Here is a 25,655-nt window from a genome sequence, read left to right as displayed (position 1 = left end):
TTTCTATTGAAAGTTTACCATGAGCCAATCAGATTGAAGGATTTCACTAGCTTTTAACTTATTGCAAATTTGTTATTATAACAGGTTTCATGAAATGAAGGAGAGATCTCCTTGATGAAACGGACCCCTTATACCATTTTTAAAAGTACTTTGCTTTATTTTTTTCTTTCGAAGCTACATTTGTTCCATGTTATATGTAACAGATTATTGATCTAAACCCTATTGTATTCAAAACGATTGATGTTACTCTGTGTGCTAGCAATACAACATTTAAGTATATTTGTGTATAGCAGTTAATGAAGAACTAATCATGAGCTACTATTCAATAGCAATTAAATCTTTCAAGTATATTCTTAGTGACTTTCTAGATAATAAATATGCATTGATATCATAACCACAATATTGTTTTGTATCAAAGTTTTATGTTCTAATATGGATTGATTGTATTTTGTATACAATCTTACAGTTCATGGATTCAGGTTTGTTAGAGTATCCCTGTAAGAAGTATGATAGGATGTTTCAGAATATCATATTGACTACTAGAATGCTTGTATTTATGGCATACAATATAAAGTCAAGGGAGAGAAGCACTTTATATTATATGTCACGAACTATCGTCAAGATGTATATTAGAACAAACCACCCCTGACCTGTCTTGAAGGCCTTTCCTTACACAGCTGTCAATACCTAGTCTTAAAGTTCAAGCTCACCCAAACAACAAGCTGATTTGAATGAATAGAGAAAAGTTAAACAAGCATACAGTTGTGCTCTAAAGCTAGTGAATCCCGCCGCAAAATGCACTTGTTCATGCTGAGTGAAGAATGTAGAAAACAACACTACAATGTCCGGTGAGCCCAGAGAAACAAACTTCATTGAATGTAATATTTGATCCCCTGATTTTATATTTAAATATCTAAAATATGGCAGAACTTGAACACTTTAAAGGTCAAGTCCACCTCAGAAAAATGTTGATTTTAATAAATAGAGAAAAATCAAACTAGCATAATGCTGAAAATTTCATCAAAATCGGATGTAAAATAAGGAAGTTATGACATTTTTAAATTTCGCTTATTTTTCACAAAACAGTTATATGCACAACTCAATGACATGCAAATGAGAGAGATGATGATGTCCCTCACTCACTATTTCTTTTGTTTTTCATTGTTTGAAATATAGAATATTTCAATTTTTACAGATTTGATAATAAGGACCAACTTGATTGAACCATAAAATGATAAGACGATGGTAATTCCACATATTCAGGGAGAAATGAAACTTTGTTTAAAGGACAATGAGGAGAAAATGGGAATAAATCATATTTCATATAATGAAATACAAAAGAAATAGTGAGTGAGTGATGTCATAAGTCCCCTCATTTGCATACTGACCGAGATGTGCATAGAACTGTTTTGTGAAATTAAGCGAAACTTTAAAATGTAACTTTCTTATTTCACATCCGATTTTGATGAAATTTTCAGTGTTACGCTTGTTGGATTTTGCTCTGTTTATTCAAATCAACTTTTTGTTGGGATGGACTTGTCCTTTAAACATGTTCATTTTCTGGTGGGGTTTCACTAACTTTTTTTTTGCAATTTTTGATATGAAATCAACAAGTTTATTTGGATGAATAGTGAAAAGTTAAACAAGCATATTACTAACAGTGATTTTTTTTGCAATTTTTAATATGAAATTTCAAATATTTAAGTGTTTGTTTAGTAATGTAAAACTTTGTTTGGTTCATCATGAAATATTTAGAATCATCATTATAGTTAATTTTAATGGTAGAGGTCCTCTTTACTATCAAATCAACATTTCAGAGTTGTTTATGTTTAATATGATAAAAAAGAAATGGTGAGTAAAGTCATGGACTTCCAAATTTAGGCTGACCAGGATATTTTTAATCAGCTAAAACTTTAAAGTACCATAACTTTCTTGTTTTACATCCAATTTTGATGAAGCTGTTAGTGGTATCCTTTTCTATTTTTTCTATATTTTGTTCAATCTAATTTGTTGTTTGAGTGGGTTTAGCCTCATATCGTCTGGGGTATCTATGTTTCAGCATGTGTAGACAGCATATTGTGTCGGAGGGGGGGTTCATAAAGCTCTTTGAAATGTTACACACGACTTAATGAACAACTGGAATATGAAATGCCATTGTACAGTGGGGATTCTTCCATGGGATACTTGACGATAGTTGTGATACATATACCTTTAAAATTAAAAATCACAAATTTTGATTAAGAAAATTATTGATAAATGAAACAGAGCAGGAATGCGTACATCCACAAAGTAAAGACTTTGTTTCTTGGTGAAAGTTCCGGTACTGAAATAGTGATTGCCATTCTGATCATGGTAATGGGCTTGTCCGGGGCTTGCAGGGGCGGATCCAGGATTTTCCAAAAAGGGGGGGGGGCAAATTTGACAAGCAAAAAAAGAAAGAAAAAAAAAGGTTTCATTTCAACCACAAATTAAGGGTATTTCGTAGCCGAAAAAAAAAATGAAAAGCAAAAAAAAAAAGGTCTTCAGTTTAAAGAATGGGGGCACACCTCTGTTTTCATGGCATTTTTACATTACAAATTTTTAATTCTGTTTCTCAAAAGGGGGGGGGGGGCACATGCCCCCTGGATCCGCGCCTGGGGGCTTGTATTATAAGACTACATATTATTTGACTGTTGCATCATGGGTAATGATCCAGACACAAACATTTCTTTAGCCGATATTGTTAAAAAGCTGCAATGTCATATTGGCCTTTATTCAATTAACTTCATATGGCAACAAAACATATTTTGCACTTTAATGTTAAAACATGCAAATGTCATTTCCATTAAGTCGTCAGTCACTTAACAAAAAGCTTTAGGAAACATACCTTAGGCCCGTAAAGGTAATATCTCGCTGACTGGGCTAAATAACTGCTATTATAATGTCCGTGATGCATATTTCATTACTATTCCAATTCCAATTAGTCACGGAACCATGATTATCGACGGTGTAGATATTCCCATTTTCAACCGTGTAGAAATGATTGTCGAACCACTCCAAGTCACTTGGTGAATTTACCCTTGTGGCGTGTGACACTCTTTCGGTGCCGTCAAAGTTCATCTTGTACCAGTCTGTAGCAGCGGTTATCGTTCCGACAGCAAAATGAATCTTATTTTCTGTAAAGGAAGCACGTTTTGAGGAAGAAATGTTTATGTAGACAAGGGATTGTGAAGGGTGAACAAAAAAAAAAAAACACATATACTTCTTAGGCCCAGGTTATTCTTATTTTCTTCACTCCTCCAATGATGTGATATTCGCATAAAATCTGTTATAAGCGATAATTTTTTTTTCTCCTCCTTTTTAAATGAATTTCTTTCTCCCAAGCCCTTGAATGTCTTTCTAAAGGAAATCATTGCAGTTTTTTAGGGGAAAATAGAAGAGATGACTTACGTGCACGATCAACGGTCAAGCCTTGTATCGCGTGAGACTCTTGAGTCAGCACACTTCTGCTGGAAGTGGTCGTTAATTTTTGTATCTCTTGTACTGTAGCATAGACCACCGCTCTGTCATTGAAAATGAAAATGACTTGCGTTAATGTATTGGGCGAAAGCAAGTTAATTTAAACAAGAAACATCATTGCACAACACTTTTTATGAACTTCTATAAACATAAAAGATTGCTCCATCACGCATTTTATTTACATCCTTTCCAAATCAGTCCGGAGCTGGTAAAGGGAATTAAATATCTTTTTTAGTTAGGTCAATGGATGGAATTATCTATAGAAAGTGATTATTATTGGCAAATCTGTGATATTTTTTATCCATAACTTGAGTGGTCACCATGTTTGCCTTGACCATCTTCCCTTGCAGCATTATTATCATGATTATGTTCTTATATCCGACCTCAACAAAGGAAGAAGGGGGGAATTTTGATATTCCATGGGATCATTGTATGTTAGAAGAAGGCTTGCTAGTCTCTCATATTATTAGTTGCGAAAACTGCTCTAATAACCTACAGAATCATTTCCGCAAGCGTGACGCCCCCTACGACTTGTCCTTTGAAAACTTTAGAACTTACCCTGGGATGGTTGCAATGAACTGCACATTGACAGGTACAGTATCGACAAGGATTTGCAAGCTGTAATCTGTCAACACCAGGTTGGTCATTACAATTCGTGAGTTAGACGAGCAAGCAATGTAGAGTTTGCGATCAGTCTCGTCGATAGCTATTTTCCGAGGCCCTTAAAAAAATTGAAGACAAAAAGACGATCAACGTATTGGAATGTTGATAACCAAAAAAAACGCAATCAAGATATGTATTTTGTTTGTTTTCCTCCTTCTCCTTCTTCTTCTTTTTCCTCTTCTTCTTCTTCCTCTACTTCTTCTTCCTCTTCTTCTTCTTCTTCTTCTCCTTTGTCCTCTTTTCCCTTCTTCCTCTTCCACCTTTTTCGTTTGTCATTAAACATGATTCAATATCCTTTTAGATTTCATAACAAATCCATTCGATTCAAAACTCGATTCAGTGCTCGACTGGTCACTATTCACCAAATTCACTATTTCAAATCCCTCAAGCCCTAGAATGTACCTTGACAATAATCGTCTATGTTCTTACACCTCCTGGATGTCCCATCGAGTTTTGATCCGCAGACCTGACTGATTCCCAGTGCTCCAGCTTCTAGCAGGATGTCTAACCAAAATACCTCCTTGTCAACCGAATCGTAAGTGACAGACTGGAGTTTGTTATCAATAAGGAGGTTGAGTGCTTGAAAAGCGATTGTAGGGAGGTCTGATATCTGAATTGAATTGGAGCAGTGATCAACGGCTAAAATCTTTAGCGAAGCTGAAAAAATAGACAAGAACAGAAAACAAACATTAACCTCATCAATATTGACCAGGGTATTTTTTGGTCTTGTGTTTCTCACCCGAGGTTTGAATAAAAATTTGGCTTTTCACGGACTTTGATTGAGCTATTCCTTCATCTTTAGTACTATTCTATTTACATAATCGATAGTTCACGCGTAAACTGTTTGAAACCTGATGATTTAAATTTCTAGCCTGCACCCAGTAAATAAAATCGTATCCTCGATCTGAATAATAAGTCATAAAAAATCTTGGGCCAGCGGGATTTGAAAACTTATAGAAGCTCGTTTTTGGAAGCTCAAACTCCGTCTTACAATTTTTTAAGTTTTTCTGTTCTCATCACTTTTTTGTCCGGTTCCAATGTAAACCCGTATTTGGTTTCTGTGTTGTTGTTCAATCACGTACAACTACATGGTTAAAAAAACGAACAAAGTATGAATAAATAAAGAAAAATGAATAGATACATGAATTAATGGTTGTTAATATCTCAGACTTGGTGAGTTCAAACAAAGTATGGGACTCGTTCTTTATCCATAATTATAGTATACAGGCTCTTACGAACTGACGGATCAACTGTTTCTGCTGCGTTTGTGGTTGCCGATGTGCTTGATTTGGTCATTGTCTCAGTTGTGCCAACTGATTCTGTAACAGATCCCTTTGTTGTGCCTGGAGATGTTGTAACCTCTCTAGTCGTAGGTTGGCGTGCAGTTGGCAGATAATTCGTAGTTGCCTTGCTCATTGATGATGTCCTTGCGGTAGGTTCAGATGTAGGGTTTGCAGTGGTAGGTTCGTTGGTTGCTTCTGTGTCCGTAGTTTGAACTAATGTTGTAACCACATCTGGAGCATGTTCTGTAGGTGTCACCTTGGTTGTTGAAGATGTACTTATGGATGCGTTGGGTGAACTTGTTGCAGGTGGAGTGGTTGTAAGTTTCTTTGTTGTTTGGAAATCACTCGCTGGTGGATACTCTGTTGGCAGAGGTGTTGAAGAAGTAAAAATATTTACTGCCGAATTCGTGTCCATGTCCATGGTTTCCAAGTCAGTATATGGCTTGTTTGGTATCGTCGGATCTGATGTTACTGTATGTTCTGTTTTTGAAGTTGTCAGCAGAGGCAGAGCTGGCGTCATAGTCGCTACTGGATATATTGTCGAGCTTAATGGCAAGGACGTAACGTTAGAAGAATGAGTCCTTGGGACGACCGAACCTCCTATTGATATATAACACACAATAATCAAAATACATTCAGATTCATAATTACTTTTTTTTGCAGATCTTTGTTCAAAAGTTGTCACAATTACTCGTTATACAAAAAAAAAAATGAAATAATGCAAACCTGTATGCATTTACAGTATTCGTCTTAAAGTATTTCCAAACTATTTATTCAAAATGAGTTGTGGGATAAATCCAAAACAATATTTCCTTCCATGAAATTATGTGATATCAATTAAAGTTGACAAAAATTCAGGGATATATGCATAATTTTTTTTTTATTCTGTAAGATGTTACCATGATCCCGGGCGATGATCCTACTAGTTTTACTACTATCAAAAGTATAGGACAAAGGACATTACATGATTCGGAAATCGCACATTTCTTTTACATCAAAACAGATCGTATTGTCAGATGTACAACTTTTTGAAACCTGTAAACAGTTTTGGTATAAGGTTCAAATAAACATTTTACTAATCTGAGTAAGAATTTAAACTCATTTTTAACATCAATTTTGAGCGATCCGTGTTAGTACACAAACAAAACTATCTGTATTTTGGATTGTATGCCAATTATTCTGGATATGTAAGAAGATCATTACAGGTTATGATAAATGATAATTGGCCAGTATCTACACGGATTAAAAGTCCTAGATAATAATACAAGCCACTTGTCTCCTGCTGGATTAGAATCCGCAAAACAAATGCTTCATAAAGATAACGAATTGTTCAATAAAAAGAGTGGGATATAGGGGGAGGAGTAAGAGATGGAGAAACGGGAAAGCAAGCAATACTCACGCCTTACGCAAACATTCATTCTCATACTCGGATCAGTTAAACGATCTCCATTCTTTGCACACATTGTATATTTGCAGGTTTCCAAAAGGCAGTCTGAAACAAATGATATTTGTAACAACTCAGTTAGTAGTTGCATGCCTACGTCATTATTCAATTCGGTGGAGATTCGATAGCTTATGGCAGTGGCATATGAGACAAACAATTGAGGGGGCAAGATATGGCGCATCGGGTTAAATTCATAAAAATTGGTGATAGATTTTGACATATTCAGAAAATAATATATTTATCATATCCTTTTTTCTTTCCTTTTCTTACATTTCTCTTGTTTTCTTGGTCATGAAATATATATATATATATATATATCATTATTTTTTTTTTTTTTTTTTTTTTTGGGGGGGGGGGGGGGCAGGCGCCCCATCTGTACACCAGTGGCTTATGGGTCATTTAGAAACGTAAATGCATATGCAACGACTGATATTTTAACGATGTATTAAGATTGGATTCCGTCAATTGCAAGTGAAACAAAAAGTATACACTAATTACTTTTAGAGAAGTATACACGAAACTGTCAATTTTTAAAAGTAAAAAGATAGAAAACACCTTTTGTGAATGGAATCGTAATTATGAAATAAATGATAATGATTTGCCCTTTTGGTTAACTTTAATAGGTAAGTACAGATAGTGAAAAGTAGTGTTGGGGTTATTGCAGGCTTTTCAGCCATGATTACTCCCGTAAAAGAATCTCAGTCACTGACTTTGCAATATAAGAATACGATTTTCCACTTCTTCGTGTTCTTTGATAATAGTTTAAGCCCGTTTCAAGTGGGCAAAATAATTACATTAGTAATTATAATGCGTTGCTTTCAATGAATAGACTCTTTATTTGTAAATCTGATTATATACCCCATTAAGTCAGCAACCCGATCTGCAATGCGACAAATATCAAACAAACATTTTCTTCTCTGGCAATCATCGAGCTGATATGATATATTAATTGAAAACTGATCATAATCAGGTTACTATTCTTTTCTTTTTGTACGTTTTCCGCCGTTCATGCATGTTTCCATAGAAATGCATAAAAATCATACATCATAACAAACAATGGAGGCTGAGTAAACTACTTTCGGAGCAGAGTACACACAGTCTTACACTTTCATCGATTTGACAGGATATTAATTATTTGAAGGGTTGTAATATCGATTTCAGAAAATGTGATGTGACTTGAAACCTAAGAGAGCAGCGGTCTTTTGTCATGACAATGGAATATAGGTAACGTGACCAGCCATAAAAAATCTCTCCTCCATAGTGTGCATTGTACACGTGAAAATGACAAAAAAGGCTTGCCAGGGTACATTCTTATTGGAATTATTCGTACTTTCATAAAAATTAAAAATTAAAAATCATTATGATTGTCTGATATTAAAGCCCAGCGCACACTATGCGATCCGAATTAATTGAAAAATCGCTTTTCGATTAAGTGTGAAAGTTCCAAGAAGTAAAATTATTATATTTGAAGTTCGGCATATTGTCAGGAATAGGCCTATAAAAACATAATATTGCTTTGCGGCAAGCCTCTTGGTCGGAGTAAAGTAAAAATCGGCTTAAGGTCGCAGTCGATGGTGCCGCAATTACGATTTAGAATTTAATTTGCCTAAATTCCTGCAGGGAGGCTCGAACGAGACTGAATTTCGATTTCAGTATGCCTACCACTATTCTGAACTTTCATCGCGAAGATATTATTGCTAGGAATGTTCATTCCAAATGTTATTACAATTTCTTTGAAATCGGATCACAATGAACCGCATATAGTGTGTGGGCTTAAAGTGAACTTCTTGAATTTTATCAACATCTAAAAGCCAAACAATAATCCATTTTCCAAAAGACACCAGTGAACTAGACAAGACTATAGATTCAACGATGTTAAAAGAATGACATCACTTTACCTGATAGGAAATGGTTGACATTTATCATGTTGTTATGAGCTGAGGCCTTCAATGAACACCCAAAGGGTAAGACTGGATGTAGATCAAGTAAACAGTCAATGACGAAGACAGAAGTAGCGTGATATATGAAAGAATAGGTAATGATCAATATCAATTTTTATGATTTTTAAGTACAGAATAGGCTGCCTTTGTCAAAGTTTTACAATTGTCTTTGAATATTCTTGCCATCATAAGATCACAGAAATACTGGAATCCTCTTAATGATAATAAAATTAATCACTCACTCACTCACTCACTCACTCACTCACTCACTCACTCACTCAATCAATCAATCAATCAATCAATCAATCAATCAATCAATCAATCAATCAATCAATCAATCAATCAATCAATCAATCAATCAATCACAAATTTAAATGAAGTAAAATCACGGTATCAGTTACGGCCATATTAACGATAAATGTTACCACAAATTCATTTTTTTTTCAAAGTTGTAAATGTGTCTCTGCGTACTAGGTTCAGCAATCATTATCATGAATCTTTCCGAATTTCAGCTTTAATCTTTTAACACAGAACAATTTCATTATATTTTAATTTTACAAGTACTTGATAAATTCAACTCGAGATTGATTCAATAATCACTAAATCATTCATTTGGTTGATAATGTCACAACATGAAATAAAATCTGTATATATCCACAAGTTGATATATTCTATATATATCTAGATTTTTTTTTTTCATCCTACTTAGGATATAAAGGGAATATTCAGTCTGAAATCAACTTGACTTTCATCATGACTTGTGACGTCACATGTGAATTGTTGCATCAATATACATTCTATCAATTTTCAGGTTCATGATGACTAGGAATATTTTCTTTCCATAAAAGAGTGTATAGAAATATTTTGTCTGATGGTATATCAAAATGTACGTGTAAAATTATTTTATAGAATTTATCTTACATGACATACGGGGAAGCTTCTCTCATGTGACGTCACACATCAAAAACTTACAAATTTCACGATTCTGTTTATTCTTAAGATGGATTTTAGCCAAACCTTTATCCATGAATTTCTCTATTTTTTTCAAATTCTATTAAAATGACTTTTATCAGGGCCCGGGGGGAAACTGACATTGACGAGTGGATACCATGCGCTACCAAAAAAAAAACACGTAAAAAGGATGTCTTTTTCAAGATAGGGCAAGTTACGTACGTAACGTAATAAGGGTGTCAAAAACACTAAAATAATAAAAAAGGGGTATCAATTTCGCTAGGAAAGCTACATATTTAGGGTCAAATTTGCGAGGGTATAAAAAAGACTGAAATAAGGATGTACTTTTTGCCCCAACAGTCAGTTCTACGTGTTTAGAGTCCGATTTGCGCGAGTGTGGGAGGTGGCGTCGCACTAAACCCAATGATGTAGGTAAAGATAAAACCGACGACCGACGTCTGTGACATAATCAAAATATCGCTGTACTTGTTTAGGAGTTCAATTCAGGGAATACTTGTCGAGGGTATCGTTTTGGTTCCAATACTTGTTAAGGGGTGCATTTTCAGAATATGGAAAATACTTGTTTAGGGTGCTTTTTGAGACCACATGGTCGCGCATGGTATCCACTCGTCAATGGAAGTGGCCCCCGAGTATCAGGGTAAACTTCCAATTTAAATTAACACTTACGGAGTATCAAGATGAAGAAACGAGTGGAGAACATGACGGCATCATTGAAAAAAATCTAAATAACGAGGAAAGTAAATGGAATCGTTTAAGTCAACTTAAAACCCGATCGTGTGTACTGATATATATATATATATACAAATTCAATAACATAATTTCTATTGAATCGATGATTTACCAATTATTTTCAAGGTCAAATAGGAGGGAAATTATCAAAATTTGAATAATCGATTAAGTCATAATGAAAATAGAAAATGCACAACTATTTTCATTACCAATTAAATTGCAGATATCCGTCTTAAACCTAAGCCTACAACATGGCAATAACCTGTTTCCATATCATCCATATATGATTCTTCTGTTTTTGTATAATATATTTGTTTTGGGATTTGATTTTTTTTAAGGGGACGGGGTCTGCGGCATACTAACGTGATCCAAGCAGAAACGAAATCTGCAATTTGGAGCTAAACATTTACTCAAATTTTCTTCAAAACATTTTCTTTTTAGGAGAAGATTGATTATATCATCACAAGCATGACAAGCTACTGCCATGTCCTTGTTCAGCACAAAGACTGATTGATAAATCAACTTTATTGCACATGACTTACAGAAAGCTAATAATGCCTTCACTAACCGTAAACTGTGACCACGTTGATCATTATGAATCCTTTCCTCTTGATCGATCATATTAATTACACCCTATTCCATAATTACTCTGGCGAAAACTGATATTACAAAAATTATCATAGGTCATACAAAAACTTTATATCAAAATCGAAACCTTACATAGGTCCTAATAACTACCCATTTTCCTAAAACAACCATTAGGCCTATCTTAGACAGAGTCCACTCCCAATGTTTCCGGCAAAAGAGGGGATAAATGGGTCACGTTACTCTTGACTATATCGTCAAAATTAACGAATGCAACTATTGCAGGGGAAAATAGGTGTCATTGTTAACTTTCAGACCTGTCTGCACTTTTGATTTTTGTAGGTTGTTAACGATAATAGAAATAATGCTGACCAAGTTCAATAGCCTACACAAACACATAATTCATACTGGTAAAATAAAGGGTTATCTCTTAGTCGCATTAGATGCGAACTGAAATAAAAGACTGAAGTGCCTTCCGGAGTTCAAATTGTTTTCTATCGACAGTCTTTATACATCTCCACATACTCTTTGCAAAAATAATAAATAAATGAATAAATGATTGAGCATAATGCCAAGATTATTGGAAATAAAATAAAAATAGTATACTCACCATATTTTTTATTTATTTAGTGCGCTATTTCAAGCTGTTTGCACTATAAGATAGGTAAGCCAAGTATACACAGTTCTATGTATGTTTGACGGTTCGACCAGACTCACTGAAGTAACGGTGATGACATTTATCTATGATCATGTTGCAGTAAAAGTATTTTTGATAGATAGAAAGAGCGAGCGAGAGAGAGGATTGCCCAGGATGCATATGGGAACTATCTGTGATTGGCTGTTATCATTTCGCAGAAACGCCCTCATTGGACTGAACGATAATTACAATCCAAACCTTTAAGTAGTAGCTCAGGAAAGCATCAAGGTAAGTTTTCTCATGTTGTAATAGGTCCATGGTTTTCTGAAACGGCATCTTTAAAATTAAAGCCCACAATACTCAACCCGATCGTCCATGCGTTTGACGGCAATAGGCTTATGTGAGGACATGTGTTGTGTGAGTGTGCAGGTCTACGCGAGGGGAGGCAGACGAGTGGGTGTGTGTGTGTGGACCGCTAGTTTCCGGACCTGGGAATTACGTAGGGTTTGCGTCTTTTGGGGTGGATCATTATTGGATGCGCGTAAGTAAGCAGTGGTGGAGGGTGGTGCTACGGTATGCGTGTGTGTGATCTTTGATTGGTGAGGGTGTGCGTGCATGTGCTGTGCAGTCGCAGCGCCGAAATGGCGTAGAGTGTATGAATGTATGAATGTGCAACCATTTTAAAGATTGAAATGGATAAGTTCGGGCGTGTGTCGACAGGATTGAATGTTTGTATAATTTGAGAATATGAAATACTAAAATGAACTTATTTATTTCAAGGTCAAGCAGAAAATATTCAGATTTTAGTAGAAAAATAAAATAAATTGCAATGGCCCCCACAATGGCCATTAAAAAGAATTGTGAGGCCATGTTGCAGGAATGATAACGATATCCAAGGGAGAGACCCCGAGAGAGAGAGAGAGAGAGAGAGAGAGAGAGAGAGAGAGAGGGAGAGAGTGAAAGAGGGATCGTCTGTAGTAGTAGTAGTATGGGGGTTTCCCTGTGTTTGACGAGTGGGTGTGTCATACAGGGTACAGGTATAGGTAGATTGAATGGGTGGGGGCGCTATATTGTTTCTCTCTCTCTCTCTTTCTTTTGTGAGGGGTCCGCTGATTAAATGCTTACTGCGAGGAATCTTCTAAAAGGGGATATCAATATGCGTGTATGTGAGGATGTGGGTGTTTGTGCGCGGGTGTTGCGCCGTGTGAGCGTGTTGGGCATAGTTAATTTACTATTTTACAATAACATATTCCAGTAATTTCCCTCTTTTACAAATCAATTTACGTTAATGTGACCCTGATACTGTAATAAGCAATTTTTTTTAATATTTGAAACGTTACTTTAAATTGTTAATAATGGTATCATAATAAAACGAGTATGAAAAAGGTAGGCTATAGGCGGGGAAGCTATATATAAGCCATCGACCAATATAAACTAATGCGTGTATATGTATGTAAGGGAGGGTGGACAGGGAAATGTGTGGGCATTGAGCACATGGTCTGATCGTGGAATGTTTCTTACTCCCACACCTCTCTGTTATCATTGTCTCACGTTCATTTCACTAGTCTTTTTCCCATCACTCTACATATATTTTCTATCCGCAACCATGCATCCATCTCGTACTTATCGGCTCCATATGTTTTTACAAATACGGAAGAAATCTTTATCAAAATTGATTTCCACACATCGTCCTTTCGATAAATTTAAATACAGTCACAAAAACACTCCAAGGTGGAAAGATATTTCAATGCAAAGTAAACACACGGCTTGAGAGCCTTTATTCTCCTTTTATGCACAAGTATAATTAACATCAAGGTTAAGAAGTCAAAACGATCAACGTGTTTAATAAAATAATGCCCTTCTAAATGTAACAATTGTTCTTCCCTCATGACTTCTATTCTTCCCATGTCAATGTAATACTCTCTTTTCACTTTATTTCCTATTAATTGCATTTTCAAGAACAAACTACATGATATTAAAATCTGTATTCCAGTCTGCCCATAAATTGATGTATTCAATAGAACTATTCAAAGCTGAAGTAATGCAGAATCATATCCCTTTTGAGCACTGAGTGTGCATTTTGCACAGCTGATTTAAGCAATTGTCATATTTTCATTTATCCCTCCCATTCGTTCAAGGAAAATTAAGTGAAAGACTAGAGTTCGTAAGTCCTAATTACCAGTATCAAAACCGTAGTAACGAAAAGAGAAATTGAAGCAAACATTTCCATAACAAGAGCTATAGTATTTTCCCATTACAATTAAGCTCTGAAAAGAATTTTAAATGAGGTTCATTAAAAAAAAATCAGATGTTATTATGTCTACATCAATACAAGGAGAGCGGAAATTAAACGAAAAATAGATCCTTTAATGTGTGTCCCCAACATTATTTCGCTTAAGAACATACTTAAAAAGCTATTGTTAACAATGTCAATGAAAGCATGCAAGGTCGAATGGTAAAGTCTATCTGAGTTCATGTCGTGATTGGAAGTTTGTGCGTTAGAGTGGTGATAGTGTGAGGCAGGATGAGAGATGGCAATCATACGACAGGGGGAGAGAGAAAGAAATTTGTAATTATTAAAATCAATACGCAAGAAGAACAAGAAATAAAAACTTGCAAATACTTAGAGAAATTAGGCTTATTGAGAGTACATACATGTATATAAATATATGATAGCATAATGATATAACGATAATAACGCCATATTAACCGAGGTTGGCCAATTTTAACAGTTCACCCGGCGGGTCCTGCTTAACATGATGTTATTAGCACGGCTTTACCCGTGGCCACGGGAACGATTTTTTTTTTATAGCTGGGGGTGCTGAAGTAAATTCGACAAGCAAAAAGAAAGAAGAAAAAAAGGATTAAAACACCATACATTTCTCTTATTTGACACACTAACCAGAATTCCAGGGGGTGCTGTCTATGTAAAATAATACACGCAGCACCCCCTGGAAAATCTTGGGGGTTCTTTAACCCCAGCATCCCCGCTTTTCAGGGCGATGGCTTTACCTGGGCTGCCTGGGCGCTTAATCATTAAAGACTTTAGTATTGTATTGAATTAGCTGAACAAACGAGTACGACAGTACAAACCAGTACGACAATACACCAGATGGTGGACTGTACTGTTTCCAGAAGAAGAAGAAGAAGAAACCAGATTCTGAATAAACATTTATATACATTTACATTTAATGTTATTGGCTATCTATAATTCAATTTATCACTATTACGTGATGAAATGACAATTAACAACACCAGTGACACATTGCCAATGAACTTGACCCACGGCGATGATGATAGAAACAAAATATTTTACTCTGCTGAAAATCCTCAAAATAATAATAATAATAAAGGTATATTTACCGAAGGAAGCCACTTCAGTTTCGAAAACTGTTCTACCAGCGGGCCCTGCTATTATTATTACCCCGGCTTTAGCCGGGGTAATAATATGCACACTTTAAATTAAAATTAAAATGCACACTTTAAATGCCTACAAATAAACACTATTCAAACAAAACCACAGCATGACATTGCAAATGATTGAATGTATTTTTGCAATTGCAGATTAACACTTTGAATTTTTTTCGAATCTACACCGCAGATATTGCATCTATATAATCTTAAAGATGATTCTAGGACATGTTTGAAGCATACAGAGAGTTTTTCATGTGGCAATTGTTCCAGGGGCTACTCTTCAGGAGATGGAAGGGGGCTGGTTATGGGGCTAATACCCCTGTAAAATTTCAATTAATGGGAAAAAATGAAAAGTAGAAGAAAAACAGATAGTGTAGTACAAAGAGTCCGAAAAAGTGGTGTAGTACAAAGAGGTGAATATCTTATTTTATCCACCTGTATGGTTTCGTAGAAATTTGTATTACCCCCATTGCCTATGGTAAATTGCCAATTCGTCTACTCACCACGTGGTATACTTTCATTTAGTCTAATGCCATTCCGTCCATCAACAATTCGTCTAACAACCATTTGATCCATTATGGTCCAATCATCACTTCGTCTAATCACCATTTCGTCTCAAAACCAGATGGTCTAATATCCATTAATTTTCATTCATTTTGCACAATTCACCACTTAGTCCAATAAGACCAAATGGTATATGGACTCATGGATATTGGACCAACTGGTTATTAGACGGAATGGCATTATACTAAATGAAAGTGGACCATGTGGTGAGTGGACGAACTGGTGGTTAGACCAAATGATAGTAGACGTACGAATTGGCATGATTAGAATTGGAAATAAACCTTGCCTATTATGCAATTAAAGAAATTACGTCACTCTCAGGTCGTCTTGCCACTCAGCCATGGTGCTCCTCCTGATTTTGTCCTGACGTTATTTTCTTATCATAATTTCAAATCAAAATTTGGGTTAGAAGCGTTTCATATCCTTGGGGTAAAATTGTGTGTGGATGAGTTTAGTAACCTAGGAGTAATAACATGGGTTAAAATCTGGGAAGGTTTCATTATTTATCTGTTCAAACTTGTTCATGGGAGTAATTGTCTCTGTGGTGAGTTTTATGAATCGTTCAAAGTGTTTGCCTCATACTTTGAAAACATATCCAACCATTTACCCTAATCCAAATTGTAAATATATCGCTCTATGATTATTTACCCCGTTAAAAAAATATGTTAAAAGTATTTCGATATTTTCAGAGTCCATCTGCTCTATAAAATACAGTGCGCATATGACGTAACTCATAAAGAAATAAATAAATCGACATTTTAAGGTTCTACATGACATTTTGCGTAGATGTGAGACTTCATGATAAACAATTGCATACATTTGTCTTTGTACTACTTCATTAAGGGGTCGGGTGACCGTTCGATGTTTGTCATATTCTTAAGATTAGACAGAATGAAAGGTATGTTTATTCTTGTTTAAAATTATTATTTATCAGAATGTACAAACATATTTATATATTATGCATGTGTTGAATATATTATATTAGTATTTGACAGACGGTATTGTAGAGATTATCGCATTCTTTGTCCTGCCATTTGTTGTCGTCTGTTTCCACGGCAACGCATCCCTGGCTCTCCCCTCCATTTGGTTGGCCAGACAGCCAATCTGAATGATAAAATCACCAACACGAATGGTTATGACTGTGTTTAATCAACCAATTTACTTTAAACAGCAAATTGATAAACGATTAAAGTATGTCGGATTGATATCAAGTGAAAGCCCCAAGCAAGCAAAGGACCAAGCAATATGAAAACTACCTTCATACAGATCATGTGAACGTAATTTTGGACTCAATACATTTGGAAAAAAAAATCATTATCAAACATAACTGGAAGACAATTGAAACAAAATAGCAATCGAGGCTGCAAACGAGAAATATAAAGATAGCTGGCGGGAAATTCAATTAAAAATAATGAAAAAAAAGAACAGGAGGACGTTTCAAGTATTAGGTGCTGGCCTTCCAAAAGTAAGTTCGCCAATGGATAGGGTATAGTACTAGCGCACAACTTACTTCGTTCTCCGGCAAGTGTACCTTCCGCGTCTGAGAAACATTCGAAGTCCCCGTCGGTCTGCCTATCATTGCAGTTGACCCAGATGAACAGAGTAGATGATATTCCCCACAAAGTTTCAACCTCGACAATCTCGTCATCAGAGCCAACGAAGAGGAGTGAGGAGTCCCCCGTGATGGTTGCATTCACTGTCGCTGGGCTGAGACTGGTGCAGTAGCTAACAGCCTCGTCAAATCGTTGGTAGTAAGGGTACAGGTGGTAGCACTTGGTTTCCGAGCATCTCCATTCTTATATGAAGTAAAACAAAGGAAGCATATATTTCGAAATATTTGATGAAGGCACTTCCTAAGTTCTAAGGCACATACTGCAACTCTATATCCTTTTCTTACGGACGATAAATGCGTATGTAACTTTAATGTGGATGATATGAAATAAATAGGTGTTTCAGTTGATCATGTGCTTTGCTATTTTCATTACTAGTAATAAGGAGAAAGGGGCAAAAGTTGTATGAAGTTGATCATCATATTTTTGCTATTAATGTCAAATTCCAGATTACAAGGCTGTTAAAGTAAAGTGCAGAATCAAACACGTGAACACATATGAAAATTGGATGCGGAAGAGGGCGTTTCCACCCTTGTTTTATTATTTTAATTATAAGAATTTACTTACCAACAGCTTCATCACATATATCCCCAATCCAGCCCTGGCTACAGCTACAGTTGAAACCTCCTATGCCATTTACACAATTTCCATTTACACACGGGTTTGTGGGAGTGCATTCGTCTATATCCTCAACAGGAACTCTAATTTTGAAAGAATATAATAATGATTCACTTACTGTACCATCAATCTCAACCACATGATCTGTTACTACAAAAAGATATGTAAAAATTGCACAGTTGTAGGCAACTCTTAGGAAATATCGGAATATATCGCCATGACTTCTAAAAAAAAACCGATTTGTTTTCTTCATTCGAAAGCAAATAAAGATATTACGAAGTCGGCTGCATTGGCCTATATGTACCACTCTTCTTTATATTCTTTATTTTTCTGGATCAATTTTCAATCTTCATCGAATATCATACCTACCTGTATATCTGACACACAGTGTTGTATGGTTCAGTGCAACTTTTGTCTTGCCACTTGTTGTCACTTGTTTTTACAACAACGCAGTCTTGACTGCCCCCGCCATTTGGCTGGTCGTATCTCCAATCTATAAATGCAAGATAATAAATAGAATTAGATGGATCCTTGATCACGCGGAGTCATGCCTCGTCTACTACCACATGCATCTGAACAGTAATTACTGTACACCAAAGTTCTATAATTTTCATCATCCACATTTGCAGTCATGAACCAAGTTCAATTCTAATTCATCGCTGAAATTGACGTTAAGGTGACCGCACACCTTACGATTGGTCTGCGACCCGATTTTAGAATAAATGTAGTAGAATTTGATGCTAATATTGAGACTTGGAATATCTTCCTGTGCAATGTTCCAAATCATCGTACGAATACATATGTTCAAATTTTTGACTTTGCTGTCATCCTTCTTAGAATAAAAGCGAATTTAATATCTAGTCGTAATGACGTCATAGCAGTCGTACGATTGGCTACGATTTGAAACTAATTTGGCCTTTACTTCAAAATAAAAGATTGCGATCTTTCAAAATGGTTATATTAGTATTCTTTCAATTGATTTTAATCTCAAATAAAATGATATGTTCCATTCACATTTTCAGAAAATGAGCAAAATGTGATTTGTTCCAAAATCGGATCGCGAACAGTCGTAAGTTGTGCGGTGGCCTTTGACAATGATCCATATGATCTTTCGACCATAGTACGTGTAACAAAACATTTGATCAGGGACCAGTTTCGTAAAGAATTTCACAATCCTAAATTTGCCATTATTGTAACTTCTATGGAAATCTTCATGGTGATTCTCATTATTATTACCATGGGAGCGATATTGTAAACGTTACAATATTTGTAACTCTTTATGAAACCGTTCTTGATCACTTTTATTCCTATAAGCATACTATGATAATAATGATAATTATAATATTAATAATAATAATAATAATAACTGTATTTATATAGCGTTTTTTTCCTGAGGATACAAAGCGCTTGCTATTATTACCCCTGCTTTAGCTCGAGCTACCATCACCGGCGCTCAGTGCATGCAAGGAATTATCTTGCTGGGTACCCATTCATCTCACCTGGGTTGAGTGCAGCACAGTGTGGATGAATTTCTTACTGAAGAAAAACACGCCATGGCTAGGATTCGAACCCACGATCCTCTGTTTAAAAGGCGAGAGTCAGAACCACCAGACCACGACGTGTCGCGCCCACAAAGTAATGATAATAAGTTAAATTTGATTAATCAGGTTTTTTTTTTATTATCTCGAGAGCGAACGATTTCCATGACGACCAATAAGACATGACCTTCGACTTTATTTACCTCCAATATACAAATGATGGTTTCCTCCGGATACATACCCACTACATCGATTGTCACCACCCCTAACCGGAAGCACATTAAATTGCCAACTATTTAACACCATTATACAAATTAGATGCATGCATTGATTAACACTGCAACACTTATGCAGCAATCTTTTAATGGAGAAAGAATAAAATAGTAGAACTTTTATTCCAAAAGACTGATCATTTACCAATCAGTAAAGTTCTTTATTACACACGCTCTAAATTCCAAGGATTTGAAATAAATCCAGATCGGCTGTAAATGGTAACCAGCTGAATTTTTAGTTTATTTTAAATCTTAGAGATTGATTTTTAAATCTCAAAAGATTTAAATTGATTTTTTAGATTTATATTTAAATCGACAAGGATTAAATCTAAATCTAATATTCGGCTGGTCACTATTCACAGCCGATCTGGATTTATTCTAAATCCTTGGAATTTAAAGTGTATAGGTCCATAAGAACACAAAGGTATCAACGAAACTGGCATATGAAATCTAATGTGTTTAATGTTCTAATGCTTTACAGATCACATTAGGCATGCTTAGCAAGATCTTCATTTAAAATGGATGGTGGAACGTACGTCTGATATTAGTCAGTGTCCCTTCATCATCGGCCGTGCAGACAAACCGTGTATCCGAATCCTCATCAATGCAGTTCACCCAGACATGGCGAGTTGATGAGAAGAAATCAAACAGAGTCTCGACCTCGGTAATGGCTGTGTCGGAACCGACGAAAAGAACAGATGCATTCCTGGTACCAGTTACGATGGTCTGGTTTAAAGTGACCGGGTTAAAACTGTCACAGTAAGCAACAGCATCATCAAAGGTGACTTCTTCAGGTGAGACATGGAAACACTTTGTATCGGTGCATTTCCATTCTGGGAGAATCAAATAACCACAGAAACATATATTTATCAAAGGGCAAGTCTACCGTCGAGTCAAACTTGGCTTTAAAACATGACCGACACATTAGCATCTGCCTAGATGTGACGTCAAAATCCTTGACAATTTATAACTTTGTCATTCTTTGAAGAATTTAAAACTTCAGTCAATATTTATCATAATCTAGTGTTCTGCTCTTAATAGAACCAAACTGAATGTCAGTGTGGACTTCCACTTTAATCTTACAATTATGAAATCAAACAGATTTAGATCAATATGATAAGAATTAGGATATAATTTTATAAGACGGGTTCTTTTAAAAGATCAACGCAAATATCAAACATATTGTCTCTTATTCTGAAGACCAGTGTAGCTTTTCGTGCTATGGTCTACCTTCGTACTAAGATTATGGGAAGCTAAAATGTCGGAACTTTGTGGACGATATCATGTCCAATGCGTTCTTTCCCCACACTTCAATGGTGAAGAAAACCATTTCATTTATTATTCCCACACAGGTATTAACAAAATTGAGCACCAAATGTGACTAATATGTAAAATTACCCCCAAAATGTATGTTTTATTTTACGTGTAACTTGTAATACTTTTGAATATTTTCGTATTGTCTCACTTTTACCTGTTTTTTTTTATAGTTCATTGACTTGCTGGCAAGCAGTCTGTTATGACTGAATGTAAGTTTTACAGTGATTAAATAAATACTATGCAGTACTATACGAAGTTAATCATCTGTTAAAGATTTGTGTCACAACTAGATATCCATAGTTAAACAACAACTATAGTCCAGAGTTTTGATTAAACACGAGGTCAGAATACGGGCCTTTGTTTTCGGAGTATTGACCAGAGGCTTACCAACTTCGATATGGCAGAAATCACCACGCCATCCCTCGTTGCACGTACATGAATACACTCCAAGACCATCGTTACAAACGCCATTTTGACAAGGATTACTTGCACACTCATCAGTATTAGCAACAGGATCTCTGTATGCCGGGGGGGGGGGGATATAAGGAAAAGGGTATTAAAACAACGCACTGATCACAGTAATTGTTTTTTCAGCTTAAGTGATGACACATCCTCGAAAGTTTGCATCATTTACAAGAACATTCTATTCAAAGTGAGATCACTGATTTTAGATGTGTTAGTCTTTTACTACAACAAATATCTAAAGACTGCTCAATTGTGTCGCAAATAAAGGAATGGTCCTGGTTGAAAATATTTTTATTTAAATAAATAGAGTAAAATTCACAAGGCAAAATGCTGAAAATTTCATCAAAATCGAATAACAAATAAAAAAGTTATGGAATTTTAAAGTTTATCAATATTTTGTGAAAACAGTAATATGCATATCGTCATTAATATATATTAGGTTGGCTGATTATGTCATATCCCCACTTTCCTTTTTCTTATGTTATTACATGAAATCATAAATGTTTCATTTTTTCATACATGTGTAAATGATGTGCCCATTATGATAATATAAGTTGCGGCAGTAAATAACTAATGCACTTAATCAGTTGTCAATCCAATTGTTTTAGTTCTTGGTAGAAAATTTTTGAATAAACCTAATTTCATATAATAAAATACAAAAGAGCAAGTGTAGATTTTACATCATCAGTCCACCTAATAAATATTTATATCGTTCTTTGTTATCCGATTTTGATCAAATTTTCAGCAGTTTGCTTTGTGAATTTTACTCTATTTATTGAGTTATAAATATCTCCACCCTGGACCATCGCTTAAATTAATATAAACAAGGTTTCATAACAATTCAAACACGAACAGATTTATATAAATTTTATTTCAATGTAAAAAATGAATCATATTTTATTAAATGATTATACTACTGATGAACATAATGATGAAGAGTAGTGACCCATTGTCTTAAATGCGCTACATCTAGTTGAACACACGAAAAAGATATGACATACCCAGGGTTCTGTCCACGGAGGATTATTCTATTGAGAATTGTCACTGCACCCCCAGTAACAATAGATAATCAATCCTCTGTGGCCAGGTCCATGGACATACCTGTATATTTGACACACGGTGTTGTAAGTTTCTGAGCAACTTTTGTCCTGCCATTTATTGTCGTTCGTTACAACGGCAACACAGTCCTGGCTTCCCCCACCATTCGGCTGGTCATATCTGAAGTCTGGTGAGTGAAAAGTAATTCAGTTCTAACTTGTAAGTTAAGGCATATTAGGTAGATTTCGTTCTTAGAACGGCTAGTAAGCACATTTTCACTACAAAAATATTCAATTTGAATGGAAGGCGAAAGGGAAGGAACAGAGGCCAGAATGTTTCATTTTTTTATTTATATTTAATACTTTGTTCGTTGCGTTAAGTACTTGTAACGAATTCAGGACTTTAGATTCAGAGGATTCTGACTATAGTTTAATAGCAAAGCTCTTGGCTTCTATAATATCATCACCTTTAGGTAATTTATAGTCTTCTTCATGTCAGTTTCTTTGATTTATCCGACTCTTCATTGAAGCAGAAAATCCAGACATAGCGATATTAAAAAAACAAACAGGTATCTTGGTGATTTTTGCGTCGCAACCGACGAAAATAACAGATGTGTTCAAGTTTCTAGTAAAAAAAAACCCTGGATAACTCACTCCTAGTATCTGTTAGTGTTCCTATGTCATCCATGGTACAGACATAATTCGTATCAGAGTCTTCATCAATACAGTTCACCCAGACATGACGAGTTGATGAGAAATAGTCAAATAGCCCCTCAACTTCGGTGATTTCTGCGTCGGAGCCTACAAATAGAACAGATGCGTTCCTGGTCCCAGTTACGATGGTTTGGTTTAAAGTGGCAGGGTTGAGACTATCACAGTAAGCAACTGCATCGCTGAAAGTGATGTCTTCGGTGGAGAGATGAAAACACTTGGTCGCTGTACATTTCCATTCTGTTAAACATGTTAAAAAGTACGATAATAAAATTACATAAACGTTAACAATACTAATAAAATGATAATACCTATTATTACACATTATTACTTAATATTACAAATATATTATATTTACTTAACATTAATCATTGGTTACAGGGCGCCATAAGTGTCTGGAATCATCTGACTGAATTATGAATGAAAGTAACAAGGTTTCATTCCTCTGTATGAGCCTGAATGAATAATGGCGTACTTGGGGGGAGGGGGTACTTGGGTACACGATCCCCCAAAGTTTCAAGAACAAAAAGAAAAGACAAAAAGGCGAAACATGATATAATTTTCTGAATAGCATGCGAAATCTACATGTTTGCATTAAAAACAAAAGATCTTGCAAAATGTTTAGCTTTGAGATTGCGAAAGGTGTTAGGAAGTATTATTAATAATGACCAGACAGGATTTTTACATGGTCGGTATATTGGTGAAACTATTCGCTTAGCCTTAGATATGATTGAATTTACAAATGAACATGATATTCCAGGTTTTATGTTAATGGCCGACATAGAAAAGGCATTTGATAAATTAGAATGGTCCTTTTTACTTCAAGCTTTGAAATATTTCAATTTTGGTGAAGATTTGATAGTATGGATTAGAGTTATGTACAATGATATATATTCTTGTATTTTGAATAATGGACATGCTTCAGAATTTTTTCAAATTTCATGTGGAGTAAGGCAGGGCTGCCCTTTAAGTCCTCTTCTTTATATCATTTGTAATGAAATTATGTGTTTATGGATAAGGGGAAACAGTGATATTAAAGGTATAACAGTGAATGGAATAGAAATTAAGCTTAACTCTTATGCAGATGACACGACATTTTATATAAATGACGTCAAGTCTCTAAAAATCATCATGTATATTTTGGACGAATTTAAGGTTTTTTCAGGGCTTTGCATTAATCGAAATAAATCTGAAATTGTGGCACTAGGTTATTATAAAGCACATCCTCCAGACATATCCTTTTCCGGATTAAGATTTTCTAATGGCCCATTTAGATTATTGGGAGTATATTTTTCACCTGACTTAAAAGACATATTTGAATTGAATTTCGTTCCAAAGCTTAAGAAAATAAAAAATGTTTTAAGAGTATGGAAAATGAGAAATTTAACTCCAATAGGGAAAATAACTATTTTGAAGTCACTCGGCCTTTCACAAATTATATTTCTATTGTCTGTATTACCAAAACCTCCAGAAGATTTTTTGAAAGAATTAGAACATTTAATTTACTCTTTTATTTGGAATGAAAAACCGGATAAAATCAGTCGTCTTACAATTATTGGAGACTATAGTCAAGGTGGATTGAAAATGTTACATTTATCTTCCGTAATTTCTGGCTTGAAAATTGCGTGGGTTAAACGTTATATGAGCACAGAAAATAAAGGAAAATGGAAATGTTTTTTCAAACACAACTTGGTCACCTTTGGAGGAGAATTGTTTTGGACATGTAATTTAAAATACGATGATCCCAAAATATTACAAATAAAAAATAAATTCATTCGAGAAATCTTAATTGCTTGGAGTTATTTAACTTTCTCTCCTAATTTATCTGAATTGAATATAAAGAATCAAGTGTTATGGAATAACTCATTGATCAAAGTAGATGGGAAAGTTATATAGAAACAACTTTGGCTTAAAAATGGGATCATCAGTATTAAACATTTAATGGATGAACAAAACTATTTTCTCTCACATACAACTTTTTTACAAAAATACAAAATTAATTGTAATTTTCTTGAATATTATTCATTGATTTCTGCAATACCCAATGAATGGAAACATTTTCGTCAACATCTTGTTGAGAGTAGAACAACTCAAGAAGATTTGTTGTATAATTTAAATAATGTTTTTAAGGTATGCAAGTTTATCCATAGAATTTCTGTTGATAAAATCTTAAAGTCCCCTACTTCGCAAACAAAATGGGCATCCATTTTAAATGAACCGGTTAATAATTGGAATAGATTGTATATGATTCCCTTTAAATGCTGTCTTTCAACAAAACTCCGCTACTTTCAATATAAACTTTTCAATCGGATAATGGGGGTGAACAAATATCTTTACGATATTGGCTTGTCTGAATCT

General features: G+C 35.1%; 2 protein-coding genes across 2 annotated transcripts in view; both read right to left on the bottom strand.

Moving 5' to 3' along the window:
- Window positions 1–1,562: 1,562 nt before the first annotated feature.
- Window positions 1,563–12,156, bottom strand: LOC129270366 (uncharacterized). Its single transcript, XM_064105652.1, has 9 exons — window positions 11,725–12,156; window positions 10,467–10,521; window positions 8,787–8,858; window positions 6,844–6,936; window positions 5,397–6,044; window positions 4,564–4,818; window positions 4,057–4,219; window positions 3,430–3,542; window positions 1,563–3,155 (listed from the first exon to the last, which is right to left on the bottom strand). Exons 1-9 carry the CDS (start codon window positions 11,725–11,727, stop codon window positions 2,902–2,904), a joined length of 1,656 nt encoding a protein of 551 aa, XP_063961722.1. The 5' UTR covers window positions 11,728–12,156; the 3' UTR covers window positions 1,563–2,901.
- A 2,407-nt stretch (window positions 12,157–14,563) lies between these two features.
- Window positions 14,564–25,655, bottom strand: part of LOC129270011 (neurogenic locus notch homolog protein 1-like) — a 33,193-nt gene continuing 22,101 nt past the window's right edge. Inside the window, exons 19-26 of the mRNA XM_064105650.1 lie at window positions 23,241–23,537; window positions 22,651–22,774; window positions 21,472–21,602; window positions 20,304–20,600; window positions 18,327–18,450; window positions 17,907–18,040; window positions 17,240–17,524; window positions 14,564–16,833 (exon numbers count right to left, since the gene is read on the bottom strand). Of these exons, the coding sequence (XP_063961720.1) occupies window positions 16,706–16,833; window positions 17,240–17,524; window positions 17,907–18,040; window positions 18,327–18,450; window positions 20,304–20,600; window positions 21,472–21,602; window positions 22,651–22,774; window positions 23,241–23,537 (1,520 nt within the window). The 3' untranslated portion in view covers window positions 14,564–16,705. The remainder of the gene's footprint in view (window positions 16,834–17,239; window positions 17,525–17,906; window positions 18,041–18,326; window positions 18,451–20,303; window positions 20,601–21,471; window positions 21,603–22,650; window positions 22,775–23,240; window positions 23,538–25,655) is intronic.

This window comes from Lytechinus pictus, chromosome 10, assembly GCF_037042905.1.
Source record: "Lytechinus pictus isolate F3 Inbred chromosome 10, Lp3.0, whole genome shotgun sequence".
NCBI lineage: Eukaryota > Metazoa > Echinodermata > Echinoidea > Temnopleuroida > Toxopneustidae > Lytechinus > Lytechinus pictus.
The sequence above is the reverse complement of the archived record's forward strand: the minus strand, read 5'-3'. Positions and strand labels throughout refer to the sequence as shown.